The sequence below is a fragment of the Cupressus sempervirens genome, chromosome 10, assembly GCF_028749045.1.
Source record: "Cupressus sempervirens isolate cs-2001-9-10 chromosome 10, ASM2874904v1, whole genome shotgun sequence".
NCBI classification, from domain to species: Eukaryota; Viridiplantae; Streptophyta; class Pinopsida; order Cupressales; family Cupressaceae; genus Cupressus; species Cupressus sempervirens.
Window position 1 is genome coordinate 577751376 of NC_143127.1, and position 18192 is coordinate 577769567.

The 18192-nt window shown below is 36.2% G+C and overlaps 1 protein-coding gene across 2 annotated transcripts in view; it reads left to right on the top strand.

The window, feature by feature from the left end:
* Positions 1 to 612: 612 nt before the first annotated feature.
* LOC149535192 (Trimeric LpxA-like enzyme) overlaps positions 613 to 18192 on the top strand; it is a 288509-nt gene continuing 270929 nt past the window's right edge. The window contains exon 1 of one of the 2 annotated variants that reach the window (XM_089807588.1): positions 613 to 1004. In XM_089807588.1, coding sequence (XP_089663714.1) covers positions 876 to 1004 — 129 coding nt within the window. In that variant the 5' untranslated portion in view covers positions 613 to 875. The remainder of the gene's footprint in view (positions 1005 to 18192) is intronic. The other variant, XM_089807589.1, reaches the window with a different exon arrangement.

The window sequence follows — 18192 nt, forward strand, 5'->3', positions numbered from 1 at the left end:
AATGAGCGGTTAAAAATTGAATGACATTTCACCATAGAATGTGTGGCTTATGATGATATTTATAAGTAGTTTGAAAACAATTTGAAAATAGACAATTTCATTGAACTATTTGAGAATATAAGATTTCATAAAATTGTGAACAAAAGAACTAACTTAGAACTAACTAAGAGTATGTTCCCATGCCATTGCTTAACTTATTTTGGCTAGCAATGTTTGCTCAACTTTTTTAGGAAATAATTGTGGAGCTGGTGACCGCATGAATATATATTTTGTTGCTTATTTTTAAGTAGGATATTTGAAATCTGAATTTATTAAATGAATATTAGTTTTACAGACAAAAAAATAGAAATAAAATCTAAAAAAAAAAGATAGAAAAGAGTTTGTGGAGCCACGTGACATTTTTGACAATAACCATCCATTGCTTATTTTCAGCTCCTCCTCGTTTCCTTTAGCTTATTTTTGAATTGTTAAATAATAGTTGCTCCACTAAAATAGCTTAAGTACAAAAATAAACCTAAAGAATCATATGAAAACACAAGGTAATTTTTTTTTTAATTTCAATTTTTTTAAATTCAACATCTTTTAAGATTGCTCGACCATCCACGAGTCACTAGATTCTTTAATTCACTAGTTATAATGACTAGAAAATTGAAGGATCAAGTAGGGCTATAGATTGTCGAACATAGTACAACACAATAATCCAGTTGTTCAAAAGAGAAAATCAAAGTGTTCCAACCTCTCAGTGGTGATCGAACGGTTTCTTGATAATTTCTCGTTCTGGATTGGTTGAATTTCTGAGAAAATTAAGAGCGATTCTAAGAAGGCATGACTGGAAAAATTTAAGGCAGGCAAGACAGATCAGGAAATAAGAAAGAATGGCTCAAAGAAAGGGTTCAAAGCGCGTGGAGGTGCGGGATGACGAAGCCGTTGTCCCGTTGCAGGCCGTTCTTTTGGCTGATAGTTTTGCTCAGAAGTTCCGACCCATCACCATGGAGCGTCCTAAAGTAACGCATTTACTCTACACCAAAATTATTTTATCCACATCTATTCCAATCTTCTTCTCGGTTGAAACGTCTTTGCAAATCGGTAATGGAATTTTTTTTTTAATGTTGCCCTTAAACGAGCATACGTCTGATAACATGATGACATGATGTAGGCTAGTTGGTAGAGGGGCATGATTTTTCCAGCAAGACCCTGCTTTGAGTGTAGCACTGTAGATTACTAAGCTTTTTTGAGATTGCTGTTAAAAGTCCTCTCCTTACTGCGTGGTTCTTATCTTAGTTCCTAGAGCTACCTTCCAGTGAAGGTTGCGGACCAGGATTGTTGCGAAGAACAAAGATGCAATGTGAATCTTTGGCACCCTGGGTTGTGGGAGGGTAAAAATTCAAAAATAGTATGTTTGTATGACGATGATAATTTACCCAGATCACAGTATAATCAGCTACTTACCATTTGTCTGACAATGTCAATTGATTGTATAAAAACCATGGTCCTCCATTATTGTTTTCTTGCGCATTGGAACATAGCACCCCTGTGAATTTGTGGCACTTTGAGCCTGGGTTGCGGGAGGGAAAAAACCCCAAAAAATATTACGTTAATAGGAAAATTACCATATACCCAGACTACACTGTAATCGGTTACTTTATATGTAATTGTCACATGGTCATTAGTTAGTGAGTAGTTTTGGGCATGACATTTATGAGTTGGTTGGTAGTTTTATCTTAGATGACAACATGAAGTAGTTGATGTTAAAATTGAACCGAAATAACATAAAGAGAGAGCAATATATAAAATCAAATACAAAAATCAGATAGACACAAGGATATACCCTTGGAAAACCCTCTACTTAAGGGTGAAAAATCCAGCCTCACCAAAAGAACTTCTTTATTGAATAATAATAACAATGTCTCAGTACAGAGCTCACAACTTTTCGAGTCTTCACACACTAGAAGATTTCACTACACTTTCTTTACAATAATAATCAATCTCTGCTTGAAGAACTGTGTACTTGAAGAATACTACAAATATTATCAATGAATACCTACAGACGCTTATAAATTTACTGGATGAAGAACACACACAATAATGTTATTTAATCGTTCTGCTGAACTTTTTCACTGATAATGATATCCAGCTGAACATAAACAATACTCGCCGACTACAAAAGAATGAACACACTCCTCAAATTCTACCGTGTGACTGATTGGAATAACTGAAAACAAAACTTAGAATAAATCGCTACCATACCAGAACAATAATCACTGCACTTCTGTTCGGTGGTGAAATGGAAGCACTTGAGAAGATGTGTAAATATGAGACTGCCACTTCCCAAACCTTCAAATACAAGAAAAAGAGGGGCTTCTAAACATAACTCTCAATATAACTCAAGTTAGATTAGCAAAACCCAAATAGGATGAAGGGATGCTAATACTAAACCCAAATTATACTAAGGAACTACGCAAGTAAGTCCTCTTACATGTGATGTTTATAAACCTTAAGATATGCAGTGTGAAAGTTTATTGAACTAGTTGAGTAAATGACAAAGATGAACTAGGCCTAGGAGCAATATGTATGCAATCAGTCCAATTAAAATAGGAAATCAGATCTATGATATGAGATAAAAAGAAGGCAGAAAAGTGAGCTCAAAATGTGCAAGGAAAAGTACTTTTCTGTTCTGAAAAGTGGATCTACAACTGCTACAGAAAATTTGACTGCAGATTTGGAATCAGAATAGAAAACCAAGAAATCCCTAAAAATCTCAATTCTCCTAGTATAGGTCAATTTGGGTGACGTCTACTGGTAGGTTTATGGGATAATGAACATGTTCTCGGAGCACAGAAACAAAGTTGACCTAGATCTTTCCTTAAGCTCCCGACTAATAGTTTCCATATCCGAATTCACAATTTCGATAACGTTTTACTGCATACAAGAAAAATTGGTTTTGTTTGTTGGGAAAGGGCTTGCCTTGGTCAAACCCTATATTGAGGAATCAATCTTGAAGTTGAAATGATAATAATGATAAAGGAAATACTAGCAAGTAGTAGAACTGAATCTAACAATGAGGAATACAATTACCTTTGTAGATGCAATTGAATTTAGTATGTAATCAAGTATGATAATGTAATATCCCGGACTCAACAAAAAACCAAAAGGAGCTATGCAAGTCAAAATCTCATAAATGGAAATGTTTGTGACATGCCTTGATGAAAATCTGAAGAATTTGGATGAATTAATTAAGAGATGTCCTCCTTGGAAACCAAACTCCACTACCAACTTAAAGGAAGAAGCTTGGTGTAAGAAGGAAATGCTAGGTCTCGAAGAATGCTTGATGAGGATGCTTGAAAATACTTTCTTGATATCTCATATATGCATGTATGCTTGATCATGTGTGTGGATGGATGAAAATAAAATGCCTTGGCTTCCTTATATACTAGTTTTTGGATAAAAAACAAAGCAAGCCGAATGGGGAACAAAATAAAATGATTTAAATACTTGAGACACTTTGGGCTTCATGGCCTAAATCCTTCTAGGTATAGGTAGACTCAGCATTAGGGTTACATCTTAAAACTAGAGCCCAGAAATCCATGAAGATAACCAACAATAAGAAAGAGAGAAAACTAAAACAAAGAACACCAGAATTATCCTGGGAAAACCCTTCGAGAATGAAGGGAAAAACCCAACCACACAATACAAATATATCTTTATTGATAATGAAATGTTCAAGTGTACAATATCCTTTGCTTGATGCAAATATATAACAATAGGAGAGACTCTTCATATTATAACCGAAAGGTCTCTTGAGATTCCCATAACTCCTATAATTAATTATAACTCTTCGAATATTCATGCCTCAATGCATATGAATGACACATGTCATTTAAATTTAATATTACACATTAAACATAAATGTCCTTTTCAGCTGAAGATGACAATAACGATAATAACGTCTAGATTTTGAGAGATAAAGATCTCTATCGCAGCTACAAACTTTAACACTCCCTCTTAGCAAGAGAGATCTTTAGTTGAACAGGCACAAAAAGCTGCAAACAAAAAATGTCAATGATAAATTTTGATCATACAAATTCAAAACATAATTCATGGAGTTACTCAACATGAAAACCTATAACAATGAGTTATATTCATAGAATCACTCAACATGAAAACCTATAACAATTACTCATATTCATGGAATCACTCAACATGAAAACCTGTAACAATCTCTCAACATGAAAACCTATAACAATTACTCATATTTATGGAATCACTCAACATGAAAACCTGTAACAATGAGTCATATTCATGGAATCGGTCAACATGAAAAGATTTGGAAGACTCATAGCTAAGCCATTATTCATGGACTCTCTCAACGTGAACTGTCATGGGATCTCTCAACATGACATCCAACTCCCATCACGGAATCTCTCAATGCGATGACATCATTGACTCTCTCAACATGATGTTCACTATCACATAGTGAAAGAGTTATCATAGTTGATCTTACAATCTCATTTATTCACACAAGAATAAAATAGACAATAACAAACTAAGACTTGATTCCATTTAAGTCTCAAATTTTATAATTACCACAAGCGTCACAAGCATCTATGAGAGTGATGGGGATTCCATAAGTACTCCCTCTTAATTATGAAGCCTCCCTCTGAAGCTAAAATTTCCCTCTAAATCTTGATGCATCTTGTAACCAAGGAGGATAAATCAAATCAACTCATCATAAAAAATGTTGAAGGAAAACAACAAAAACAAAACAAAAAAATACTTATCTCCTAAATCCTTGGGATTTCCACGTATTTAGAGCAATCCAACACAATTACAACTCCTATCCAAGATGACAGTGAATGTCCTTGCAAGTTCCAGAGATTAATCATACTATCATGGTCATCACATTTAGGCTTCAACTTGTATTCATACGAAAACAATGAGAGGTTAATGGAATTACCCAAATAATATCTTCCAAGAAAATGATTTCTCGACAAAACTAACAGACCATATACTCTTCTTGAACTAGTGCCATTACAATACATATTACACAATTCAGTAACCTACACACCTCATATAGTCGTAACAGAAAAATAATATATCATGACAACAACAGTGACGAATGATCTTCCTTCATAACAAGCATGCACTACCATAACTGAAGATGCATAAACCTCTTATAGAATCTTCCAGTGGCAAAGAATTCACGGAATGATAAAATCGTGCAGAGAAAAAAATGATTATGAGGCATCAGTTTACAAGATATAACCATGCAAGCGCAATCTGACAAGATTTTTAGGAGGAGAATAGGCATTCAAAATAATTTACCTCTTGCATATACAGAATAATATGAGGCAAAGACAGACACACATGCGGCTTAATGTTAAAATAAGGGAGATGCAACACACGACAATCCACAATATGAATTGAAGCCTTCACTTCCATAACATATTGCATAATATAAACAAACTCATGGATCAAGAATGGTGGAGGGGTAAGAAAGGAGAGCATGTAGAGCGTGGAGGTCCCAAGCAAGTAGGGAAGTTCGATTCATGATGGCGTGTTTCCCTGCTTTGACCACTTGTGTTCTTCCATGCCCATCAAGTAGTCATGCTTGCACGCCAAATCCCTACTTTCTCGTCACTTCGCTGCTTTTCACATACCAACAATGCCCCATTTCGACAACGTTATTTGGGCAGGGAGAGCTCCACCTACGGATGTATTGTTCTAGATTGTCTTTTGACTTCAATTTCACATGACCTCATCCATAGTAAATCACAAAAAGACCATTATCAAATTCTTAAAAAGGTTTTTCATGAAAGCCACTTCTTGGGTAGTCGAGAAAAGATCATAGAAACAAAAAAACCTTTGAAAACCAAAAGAAAATGCAATGGCGGCTTCAAGAAGCTAGATATGAGAAGTCGTAACTATCTCTCTCATAACCGACAAACCATAATAAAGATACGAATGGTTAGAGAAGAAAAACAACTGGCTTCGCCAAAATTAAAAACTGCCACGATTACTCATATAGAGGGAGAGATGCAATCACGATGATAGAAAGAGAAATGTAACTACACAAAAAAAAAATCAAAATTTAAATTCTGGAGCCAATGCTTAGACTCCCACGATATTGATGAATTTGCGAAGATCATTCCTCGATAGACTTCGAAGATATTACCCACATGGAGTAATTAGAAAATTTAGACTAGCAGAAATGCAAACCCAACACCAACATAGACTAAGGTGCAGATAGATTAACTTCAAACACTGTGCACATAAAATGAATGACCCAATCAAGCACTTCCTCTCCATTGTCAAAAAATTTGATCGACCAAAGACGAAAGGAAAATAATGTCTACCCACCCAAAAAAATAACTTGGCTCTGATACCATCTTAAAACTAGAGCCTAGAAATCCATGAAGATAACCAACGATAAGAAAGAGAGAAAATTGAAACAAAGAACACCAGAATTATCTTGGGAAAACCCTTCGAGAACGAAGGGGAAAACCCAGCCATACAACACAAATATATCTTTATTGATAATGAAATGTTCAAGTGTACAATATCCTTTGCTTGATGCAGTATATAACAATAGGAGAGACTCTTCACATTATAATCGAAAGGTCTCTTGAGATTCCCATAACTCCTATAATTAATTATAACTCTTCGAATATTCATGCCTCAATGCATATGAATGACACATGTCATTTAAATTTAATATTACACATTAAACATAAATATCCGTTTCAGCTGAAGATGACAATAATGGTAATAACGTCTAGATTTCGAGAGAAAAGATCTCTATCGCAGCTACAAACTTTAACACATCTTACCAAGTGAAGTATCTCTTCAAATAGGGTAGCCCAATATTTTAACTTTGCAATCATAACACATCGAACACACACACACCCATCTATACGTCCATTATTAGTGATAGTCCATAACACATGATATTATAATATCTATAGCATCATTGCAAGCACATTAGGGTGTGGTAAAAGAAGTATGATAGGCCTATTTGAAGCCATCCTACACTAAGCCCAATAGTGGAAGTTTAGCCCCCTTGATCCCAATAATAGGCAACATGGACATCCATTTGAGGTATCTTAGCTAACAGGGGGCTTGTACCTTCTTTCCCCATCCATGTTTCATCTCCTAAGATTGATAGCCATCGTTATAGAGTCAGAGAGGAGATCAAAATGGAGGTTCCTCGATTATCTTGTCGAAGCCTAAGAGTTGAGCTTTAGCCCTCTTGGCCCTGGTGGCAAGCAACATGGACCTCCACTTGGAGTACATTACTTAAATGGGAATCCTCACGATTCCCCTTCCCCTTACACTTCCTTCCTTATATTATGAGAGGGGTTCACTGACAAATTTTTGACCTATGCATCTTATATCTCTAATTCTAGACGTATATTAAAGATGATTGACAAATGATGTATAGGCAATATTAAGTATCACAAGAGTAATTGTTAGATTACTAGATGGTGGCAGTAAAAGTTTGGAAATATTTAGGGTTTTGTTATGCTTGAGTTGGATATATTACGAAGGTAAAATACTTGCTTGTTATTAACAAAGACCGAGAGGTCTATATATACAAAAGAATGGAACAATGTTTCCTTAGGAAATGATCGTAAAGAATATAAACTTTCTATTCTAGCTAAGAGAAAACTAACAGTTATCTACAACTAACTAAATATTAGAAGCATTCTAATATTTACAATAGATTACAAATAGATTACCATTAACTAATAATATATGTTTATCTATTATTATAATACCCTCCCTTAATGGTTAATCTATCCATAACACCAAGTTTTCTCTAAATTTGACAAACTTATCAGGACTAAGAGGCTTGGTGAGAATGTCTTTAGTCTGATCTGTGGTAGGTACATACTACAAGTCTATCGTCCCGTCTTCAACCAACTGTCGTATGTAGTGACAATGAACATCCACATGCTTGTTTCTTTCATGGAAGACTGGATTTCATGCTAACTTGATAACACCTTCGTTATCAACAAAGTGGTCAATCCTATTGGTGACATTTGCATATCCCCAAGCATCCGACAAAGCCAAACAACTTTACAACTTGCCTTGATTGTCCCTCTGTATTCAGTCTCTGTAGAGGAGAGAGAAACCGCTTGTTGCTTCTTACTGGTCCATGTGATGACACCTAATCCCAAATTGAACACATCCAAAAGTTGACTTTTTATCATCAACAAAGCTTGCCCAATCTGAATCTATGAACCCATTGAGTTTAGGATTAAAACTTCGAGAGTAAAGAAGTCCATAATCTAAAGTGCCCTTCACATAATGAAGCACATGCTTTGCTGCCATCCAATGGTTAGCCTTGGGAGCTGTCATAAAGTGTGAGATATAGCTGGCTATGAAGCTGATATCATGCCTAGTAGCAAAGAGATAGATGAGCCTACTTACTAGTTGCTTGTATGTAGTATCATCAACGAGAGGAGAATCAGACTTTGCTGAGAACTTGAGCCCTTTCTCCATGAATGTAGATGCAAGCTTGCAATCATGCATATGAAATTTGTCTAGCAGAGCCTTGACATATTTGGACTAAGAGATGAATATACTAGAAGGTTGTTGCCAAACCTCAACACCCAAGGAATAATGCATGAGCCCAAGGTGAGTCATATCAAAAGACTGACCTAAATTCTATTTGATTCCCTAAATTAAAGATGTCAAACTGCCAGTGATGATCAAATCATCCACATAAATAACCTGAAGGATGATGTCACTGTTAGTAGTCTTGATGTACAAATTTGAGTTTGAAGAACTCCTCTGGAAGCCTTGATCACTGATGTACTTATCAATTTTCATGCACCATGCCCGAGGGGCTTGCTTCAAGCCATAGAGAGCTCTCACTAACTGAGAACTAGATGTTCTTTACCGACAACCTTGAAATGAGGAGTTTGTGTCATGTAGACCTCTTCGTAGAGATCACCATTTAGGAAAGCACTCTTGATGTCCATTTGATGGACCTTCCAGCCATACTGTGCTGCCATGGCTAGGACTAGTCTAATTGTGCTAATCTTTGCAGTCTAATTGTGCTAATCTTTGCAGTAGGAGCAAAGGTCTCCTCATAATCAATGCCCTGACACTAAGAAAAGCCTTTCACAACTAAACGAGCTTTGTACTTATCCAAAGTACCTTAAGATTTTTATTTGATTTTGTAAACCCATTTGCCCCTAATAGGTTTCTTCCCTGGTGGAAGATCAGAAAGGACCCAGGTGTTATTCTTTAGCAGGCTCTGGTGTTCAGATGTCATGGCTTGTTCCCACCCTGGAATTCCTTTAGCCTTGGAATATGTTTAAGGTTCAAATACAATGTGAATGTTGGCCATGAGATCAAAGTTAACAGACTATGTAGGTTTGCTCTTTTTTCAAGTAGTTCTCCCATCAATGAGCTCATCATCACGAAGATCAACAAGTGTCTTAGCCCACCACTTAAGGTTGGAGAGGAGAATGACCGACAATAGTATTAGGAGATGCTTGGCGATCAGGTTCCTCATCAGAAGAATTCAGATCAAACTCAGGTGAAGCATCTGCAACGTGAGGTAATCCTGTAGGAGAAGCTAGAGGCGTCTGTACAGGTATTGTTGGTAAAGTTGGAGCTACTGGAGCCCTCCCATCAAGTGGACCTAATGGAAGCCCAACTCCCAAATCATGAGCCTTCATAGGCTGGTTTGCTGGATCAAGAACAAGAGAAACCAACACGAATGGTCCTCGCTACATATCAAAGACTACATCACGACTATACATGAGACGAGATGTCTTAGTATCAATCAAGCAATAGGCTTTGTGAAGATTACTATATCCAACAAGCATGAGTTTCTGACTCTTGGCATCCAACTTGGTGCGTGATGCATCGGGGATCCAAACAAAAGCAGGGGAGCCAAAAACTTTCAAGTGACTAAAATTGGGCTTGCGACTGGACCAGGCCTCTTCTAGAGTTTTACCTTTGACCACCACTGTGGGTGACTGGTTCAAAAGATAAACTACAATGTTAACTGCTTCTACCCAGAATTTCTTCGGAACATTTATGTGTTCGAGCATGGAATGAGCCATCTCGGTGATCGTTTTGTTCCGACATTGAACTACACTATTCTGTTGTGGTGTGTGGGGTGTGGTTAAACCGATGTTTGATGCCATGAGTTTCCAAGAAGCTAGAGAATTCATTAGGTCAAAATTCCGCCCCCCCATTGTCTGATCTAAGAGTAATGATAGATTTCCTAGAGTCTTTTTCAACTAAAGGTTTAAACTTCTGAAATATAGGAAACACATCTGATTTCTTTTTAAGAAAACACACCCACATTTTTCTACTGAAATCATCAACAAACGATAGAAAATACTTGGACCCAAAAACAAAAGAGTGGCCATAGGGCCGTAGATATCATCATGAACAAGTTGAAGTACCTGAAAAACTCTCCATAAATCGCCATTGGTGAAAGGTGTGCAATGTTGCTTCCCAGCCTGACATGCATCACAAACTCCAAGCTGCTGAGTCTAAATCTCTAGCAAACTGAGGACAAGCTCTTCCCAAGCAAGTTGAGAGAGATAATGCACATTTAAGTGCCCATATCGATGATGCCAAAGTGTGCTAATAGAAGACTGTCAAACAGCCATAGCTAAGTCCTGAGAATTACCAGAATCAGTAAGTTGGAAAATACCATGATCCTCAAGATCCACTGCAACAATTAATTGAGTGGCCCTATTAGTGATGGTACATTGATGTGAACTGAAGGTGACATCTAAGTGTGGAGAATGTCGCAGTAACTGAATGACTGAAAGTAGATTTAGTTCCATCCCTGGAACGTAGTACACATCAAGGAAAATGAGATTCCTCTCAAGAGACTGAATCTGAATGTTGCCTTTACCGACAACGGTGTACTTTTCTCCACCACCAAAAATAATAGAATTTGAGTAAGGTTGGTAGTTAGTGAACCAAGTCTCTGTGGTGGGTGAAATGACTAGAGGCACCTGAATTAATGTACCAAGCAGACAACTTCACATGATCTGTAGGTCTTTTAACCATGAAGGCGTAAAAGGCAGAGTTTGTCTGTTCAGTGTGCTCTATACTGTTCTCTTTGGGCTATGAACTTGATTGCTTAGATTGGGCAGCTAAGCGTTTCCTACATTCAACCTTCATGTGTCCAAACTTGTGGCAGCAGTTGCATTGACTGTTCTTCTTCCTGGAGTCATCTGGAGCTGGAGCAAAAGACTTCTGGTGAGACGACTGCTAAAACTTGCCTTTATCCCTTTGAAAGGATTTGGTAGCAAAGACTTGCTCAGTGTAGGTGGAGTTGGAACTGCTACCAAGCTGTTGTTTCCACTGATCTTGCTAAAGCAGAAGTGTGCAAAGATCAGTGAACTTCAGAGCAACACTGGAGGATGTGATGTTGAGAGCCTCAATAAAATGCTCGTAGGACTTCTTGCGACCGATGGCAAGCAACTGATCACAAATTTCTTGAATCCTATTCAGGTGAGCTTGGAGCGAGGTTCGCTCATCCATGATAATAGAAAACAAAGTGTTCTTTAAGAAGAAGACTTTGCTTTTGTCAGAAGTCTCATGAAGACTTTTGAGATGTGCCCATATCTCGACAGCTGTCTTCTCGGATGAAATTTGAGAGAGTTGTTCATTAGCTCTGGATAATTTGAGAAGCATGACCACCTCTTGATTATTCAAATGCCATGAATCTTGATCAGTGCCAGGGGCCGTTGGACATTGTGTAACATTGAGAACAATTTGATCGGTATTCCGATTTTCAACAATTGCAATGATCCATTGCTTCCAAGTGCCATAATTTTGACCATTGAATTTTCAGTCGCTCTCGAGTAGAATATTTGTCGAAGATGACATAGACGTTTTCCAATGAAAAAGCGTATCTGTGAAGACATGTTCTTCGAGGCAAACGAATGTAAGACCTAGAAAATTTGAAGGGTGACTCAGAAGAGAGTTCAATAAACCTAGAAAGAATATGTTGTTGATTTTTGGATCCACTAGCTCAAAAATTGAGGTACGTAGAAAAATCAGATGACAACCCAGTTGAGATCTTAAAAAGCCCATCAAAAACCTGTAATCAAAATTTTTTCCCGAACCCAAAAATTAGGGTTTTCGACCAAAACCCTAGTCGGCGGTCATGGAGGTCGAAGTTGAAGAAAAATGTCATTTTCTATTTAAAAAACGTCGGGCTTTTTTCAGAAATGATTGTGCATGGACTAACGTTGCTAGAGAGGGCAAAACCGACACCAAAGAATGGTGTAACAGGCGCACGTTTGGAGAAATGAATGCAGGAAATCGTTTGCAAAAAACGACGCTCGATTGAACAAAAAACAACTCCAAAAAATGTTACTAAAAACTCATGATTTTTGTTGATGTCTGGTCATGAGCAAAGGAGCCATGATTACCAAAGACTCGTGAGTTGTAGCTAAATCGAGCCCCTGAGCAAGCAAAAACACGAGCAATAACAGATGCGATTTGTCTAGCTCGTATTTTTGTAGAGAGGGCACTTTTTTTTACTAGTCGTAAGTAGAAGAAAAATGACCATATAAAATGACCTTCATTTTTGTTTGTATGGATATGATTTGCAGATCTTCAAATCGTAGCAAAAAAAAATCAGGTTCTTATAGATGAATCTCTAAAAAAAATGGAAACCCTAAACGGGCTATTGAGAAAAACCTTAGAAATAATGTCGAAAAACTTAGGCAAATAACTTTGAAGGAAATTATATTTTTTTTAAAGTATTGGCTTTGATACCATATTATGAAGTAATTGGTAAAATATTTGCTTGTTATTAACAGAGACCGAGAGGTGTATTTATACAAAAGAATGTAACGATGTTTCCTTAGGAAACGATCGCAAATAATAGAAACTTTCTATTTTAGGTAAGAGAAAACTAACAGTTATCTACAACTACGTAAATATTAGAAACATTCTAATATTTACAATAGATTACAAATAGATTATCATTAACTAATAATAGAGATTTATCTATTATTGTAATATGATATGCTTTTTTATTGCTTATATTGTGATGATTGCATTTGTTTTATGATTGTATTGGGTATCGCTGTGAGTCTCTTCGTTGAATGATAAATAATACGATTGTCTTCAACTCTCTATGGTGCTACTGTAAATATTCAAACTGTTTGTGAAGATAACTGTAATCTGGATTTCCTTTCCTTGTGCTCGTCAGTGCTTTTCAACGAATGATAATCTCTCCATATATATCTTTTAAGAGGGAGGGAGAGGCATATCCTATGCTGTGACTGAGTCTTTCCTAAAGAGAGATGCCTGTTTTGATATTTAGTTTCTTAACTAATTGGTACAGTGCTAACGACATTAATGACACCGGTTTCGATGACAACAATTATAATTCTCAATAAACAATGATTCCAATCCAAAGTGCTCCACCTTTAACGGATTACAATTATCATTATATACCATACGGTCCAAATTATAGAGAAAAGTGCTCATTTTTCCTATGATGAATATCGTTCGATTGATTATTGCGGGGACATGACAATCATTATTCTTGAATCCATATTGTTGGCATAATTGTCCAAAGCCTAAGAACTAACCGGTGGAGTTACCAGTGTACTTAGTTATGACTAAGTTGTCATTGATGTCAAGGCAAAGGAATGTCGACCGGTATGAAGCCAAGACCGGTGAGGAACTTTGAGTGCAGATGTTGGACTTTAGTTCACAAAGGTGATTGGAGAAAGGAGAAGGACAAGCCCAATAGAGGCGATAATAAAGGACAAGCACTTAGATGGACTCATGTTAAGTGAGTAAGAACATGAAGGAAGATGTCAAGTAAGTAGGCAAGATGGTGTGACTGGTAGTTATACAGTATGGTTAGGCCGAGTCAACAAAGTTAAAAGCAAGATACCTGTCATTGCCACCTCAAGAAGTAGGTAGAATGCACTCATCATTGCATTTAATGGTAATGGTGTTGTCACACTGAGGATAGATGAAAGAATTCAAATTTGAATTCTTTCCAACAGTGCAAGCCATCATGGTTACAAAACATCCGTGACTTTTGTTTGTACACGCTACATCTAACAACAACAAGCTACAACGCATGACAGTAATAGGAGATCAAGTTAGGTATAGGCTTGAGAATTCAAATTTTGAATTCGCAGATAGGGTTTCAAAGAAGAGCATGGAAAGACTATAAAAGAGAATGTTGCTTCAAGGAAAAAGGTTAGATTGTAAAGTGAATAGCAAAAGAGTAACAAAGCTGAGCTAAGTGTAATCTCAGAGTGAGAGGGCTGACATTGAGAAGTCACAAATAAAGTGTGAAAGAGAGTGTGTTGAGGAGAAGCCTATGAGCCCGATCAACACAAGTGATGAAGCATGCAGTAGCTAGGAGAGCCAAGCATGTAAACGATCGCGTCTGAGTTACAGAGCCGAGGGAGAGTGAAGCAAAGTTGTGGACATGTCCAAGGAGCATCAAAGAAATCTATATTCAAGCTAAGTAAAGTAGCTATACTGATTAGATCATTCCCTTTGTTGTTTTCTAATCACTACAACAGTAAATCATGTCGAGGGTGGGACTTTAACAAGTCTTTTGTATTAAATCCCCTAACAGGGTGGCACATTGGCTTGTGTTGAGAAGTTCGCTAATCGGGTAAGACTTTCTCAAGTCTTATCTAAATCCCTTAACCGGGTTTCACATTGTGAGAATTGTCTCACACATTGTGGTTTTCACCCTAGGTGGGTTTCCACGAGATAAACACTGTGTTATGTGATGCTATGTTTGTCTTTACTGTTTTTGGTTAATCTTGACCGCCTAAGTTGTAGCTAGCATTTACCAGTAGACCAGTGTTAAGATAGACCAGTGAGAAAAGTTCAAGTTATCTTGGATATGCTGATTCAGCCCCTCTTAGTATATTCACCTGTGTGTGGACCAACACATACTATGCTTGCTATGATTCCAAGGGAGGTCCTTGGACTTGTTATAGCTATTTACGATTAGCTAATGATGACATTCTCTTCATCGTTTCAAAGTTGCAAACCTAGTAGAAAATATACCATTCAACTTTAATGTTTTAAAGTGTTAGAAAAAATAAAACAGAAGAAAAATGAAAAAACAAAACAAAAAACTATGAAATCCTTAAACAAAAATAAAATGTAAGAATAAAAACTTCAAAAACCTAAAAGGAAAAATGAAATAAGCTCACATCTTTTAAATCCTTCTAATCCTATGATAATCACTTTGCAACAATTGACAAGTGGTCAAATGTGTGTTACTAGGACAAAGTAGAACACATGAGCAAAAAATATTATGAAACAAGGTGAGAAAGGCATTTTAAAGATGCAACCTATATTTTTAATGCATTGAGCAAGTTCTTTTTATATAGATCTGTTGTTACCTATTGGTCATTTGTGGCTCAAAATACTTATAAGATTAGTGAGTTCCTTGTGAGTTCTTTGTATAGGCTTGTAATTACTCATCGGTCAGTGAAAACTTTTAGTTTGGAGTACTAACTAGATTTGTGAGTTCCCTACGAGTTTTGGGACCATTGGTTGTAGTGATCATAGGAAAGAAAAATGATATAAGGATGTTTTGTGTAGATGATAATGCAAGTATATTCCAGTCCACTCTATTTTGTTTGCTTGGTTCAAGTTTTCAGTCTAGTTTTGTTTCTTTGTGCTAGTTTTGAATGTCCATAAATATTGAATATAATATTTCAAAATGGTATGGCAACTTCTATGTATCCTATGTCTTTCCCCTTTGCAACATTAAGTAACAACAAAGGGAAGATCCTCGTGTTTGTAGCAAAGTAACGAGAATCAGAACCGGATCCGAATCGGCAAGGCCGAGTCGAATTGCAAATCGGCCATGAATCAAAGTCGCATTGGCCACGAATCGGCAAATTTAGAATACCCTTGAAATTTAGTAACTTATTTCATAAACCCTTTATTGCTGATTCGATTCACCGATTCACAAAAAATCGTTTGGCTTGAATCGAATCGGCAAATCTCGTGAATTGCATGAATCGTCGCGATTCTTGTTCCTATGGTTTGTAGTAATAATTGATTTAAGAAAAAAATTCTACGTTACAATTAGCTGATCAATAATTTTTCAAGAGTCTTAGATAACTCAAAGCAGGTTTCCAACAATATATCCTTTGCTTTTATGTTATGAAATTTGATTCGCCTTCTTGGGACTCTAGTTCTGCTAGGGTGCGAACTGGTTCCTGGTTCCGGTCCAGTTTACCTGTGTGTTAGGCCAGGGTTTGAACCCAGGCAGATTGGCTCATCCAGGCTGAACCCAGGTTGAACCAAGGCAGACCCAGGCAGACCAAGTGTGCACTAGGTACATTTCCACTTGGAAACATTCTATAATTTAGTACCGGAAACAATTATTACAGAATTTGAATAAGATCTTTAACACTACAAAACATAATTTGCTGAAGTTCAGATATTTATTACATCAAATTAAACTAGCCTTCAAGATTTCTTCAAATGGAATTTCTATATCCAATTGCAAATAATGATTCTTGCAAGCTGTCTATAGCATAGAAGCATAAATCAGCAAAAAAAAAGGGGTTATGCCCGATTAATCTTTAATCTTGGAGGTTGTCAATTTTTCCCCTTCAAAAAACCTAATAAATGAAAAAATCATTGACATGATTTTCAATGACCTTTTGCATTTAAAACACATTAAAATCATATTAAATTTTTAACAAATAGTAAAAAACATCATTCCAAAAACTTGCAAAATCCTAAAAAACCCTACAAAAAAACTCACAAAAATGATGAATCACTTAGAAAAAGGGTTGATTCCAGGACAAAACTGAAGTCAATGAGGAATCAACTTGGAATTTTTTTGTAATTTTGTCCCTTTAGTTTTGTTTCCGACCTCTGGAAAACCTTAATTAGGGGAGTGGGGAGCAATGGCAGTCATCAACAAAATTTGGAAGGGCCTTAATCATCCTAAATTGTTAGGGGCGTGTGAGATAGTGTTAAAGCAACTAATGAATTTGTTTTAAATTGCAGGTTCAATATGGCTTGAGCTCTTTGCACGCCTTGCCCCATGGATTTTGATGAGATCGACTATATAACTAATATTATACATTAATTGTAAAATTATCATTATTAAACACTATTATAGACTGCCGTTTCATGGGGAAGCAGCGGAGCCTTATAATTTATATTTAATGTTATAAAATAGTTTCAAAATTTTGATTATTATTGACTATCAATATATATTGCTAGCATAGAAGTAGAAAACGACAAAAAAATCACGGTTATACATGATTAATCGATTGTTGTCATGTACAATGATTTATTCTCCAAAAAATTGAGATTTTTTGGTCAACAACTTTCAACTTTTTTTGCAATTTATTAGGTGATTAATTGGCAAAACTTGACAGTTAATTAGCAAAAAAATGTGATAAACTAGCAGAAACACTAAAAACGACATTAACTGGAAAAACCAGCAACATGACATGATTGTCTACGAGATCGACGCGTGACACTGAAGACACAACTAGGAAAGTCGGGTCAAAAGTTTTGCAAAGTCCCGTGTATTACAGAGTTAGGAAGTAACATGGGAGATAGGCAATTACAAACAAAATTTTCCTCTCTTTCTACATTGAATATAGTGTATAGCTTGATTTATACTATTTCTTTTTTAATATTGATTTTGTTTATATAATTCAAATATTTTAATTGTTGCAATATGAAACAAAAGAAGTCTGTTAACTATTTGTTGATCTAAAGGAGGAGGGTCAGAAAGTTTTGCCATTTATTTTGGAGAAAACAAAGAACCCTACAGTAATCATAATCATTTTAGGCTTGTCAATTATGACATAAGTTCTAACAATTAATATAGTTACTCAAAATTAATTTAAATAGCTCATGCAATTTAGTCTCTAAGTTCAACATATATAAAATTGTTTTAGCATTTACATGTGTATATATGACTTCACATATGTGTATATCAGGCCAATTTTGTATATAATTTGTTTATTGATTATATATAATAAAAAAGAACTTGAGAGAATTTTATAAAACAAATTCTTCTACTTATTAGTTGATGAGATTAAGCCTTAAGGGGCTTTCTAATGGATGGTTCATAATGCACAACACTTACTGAAGGTTTTGCAAATGGGGTCGCAAGTAAAGTGGGCTTTACCGTGGACGAAACTCTGTGGTTAAGTGCACTTG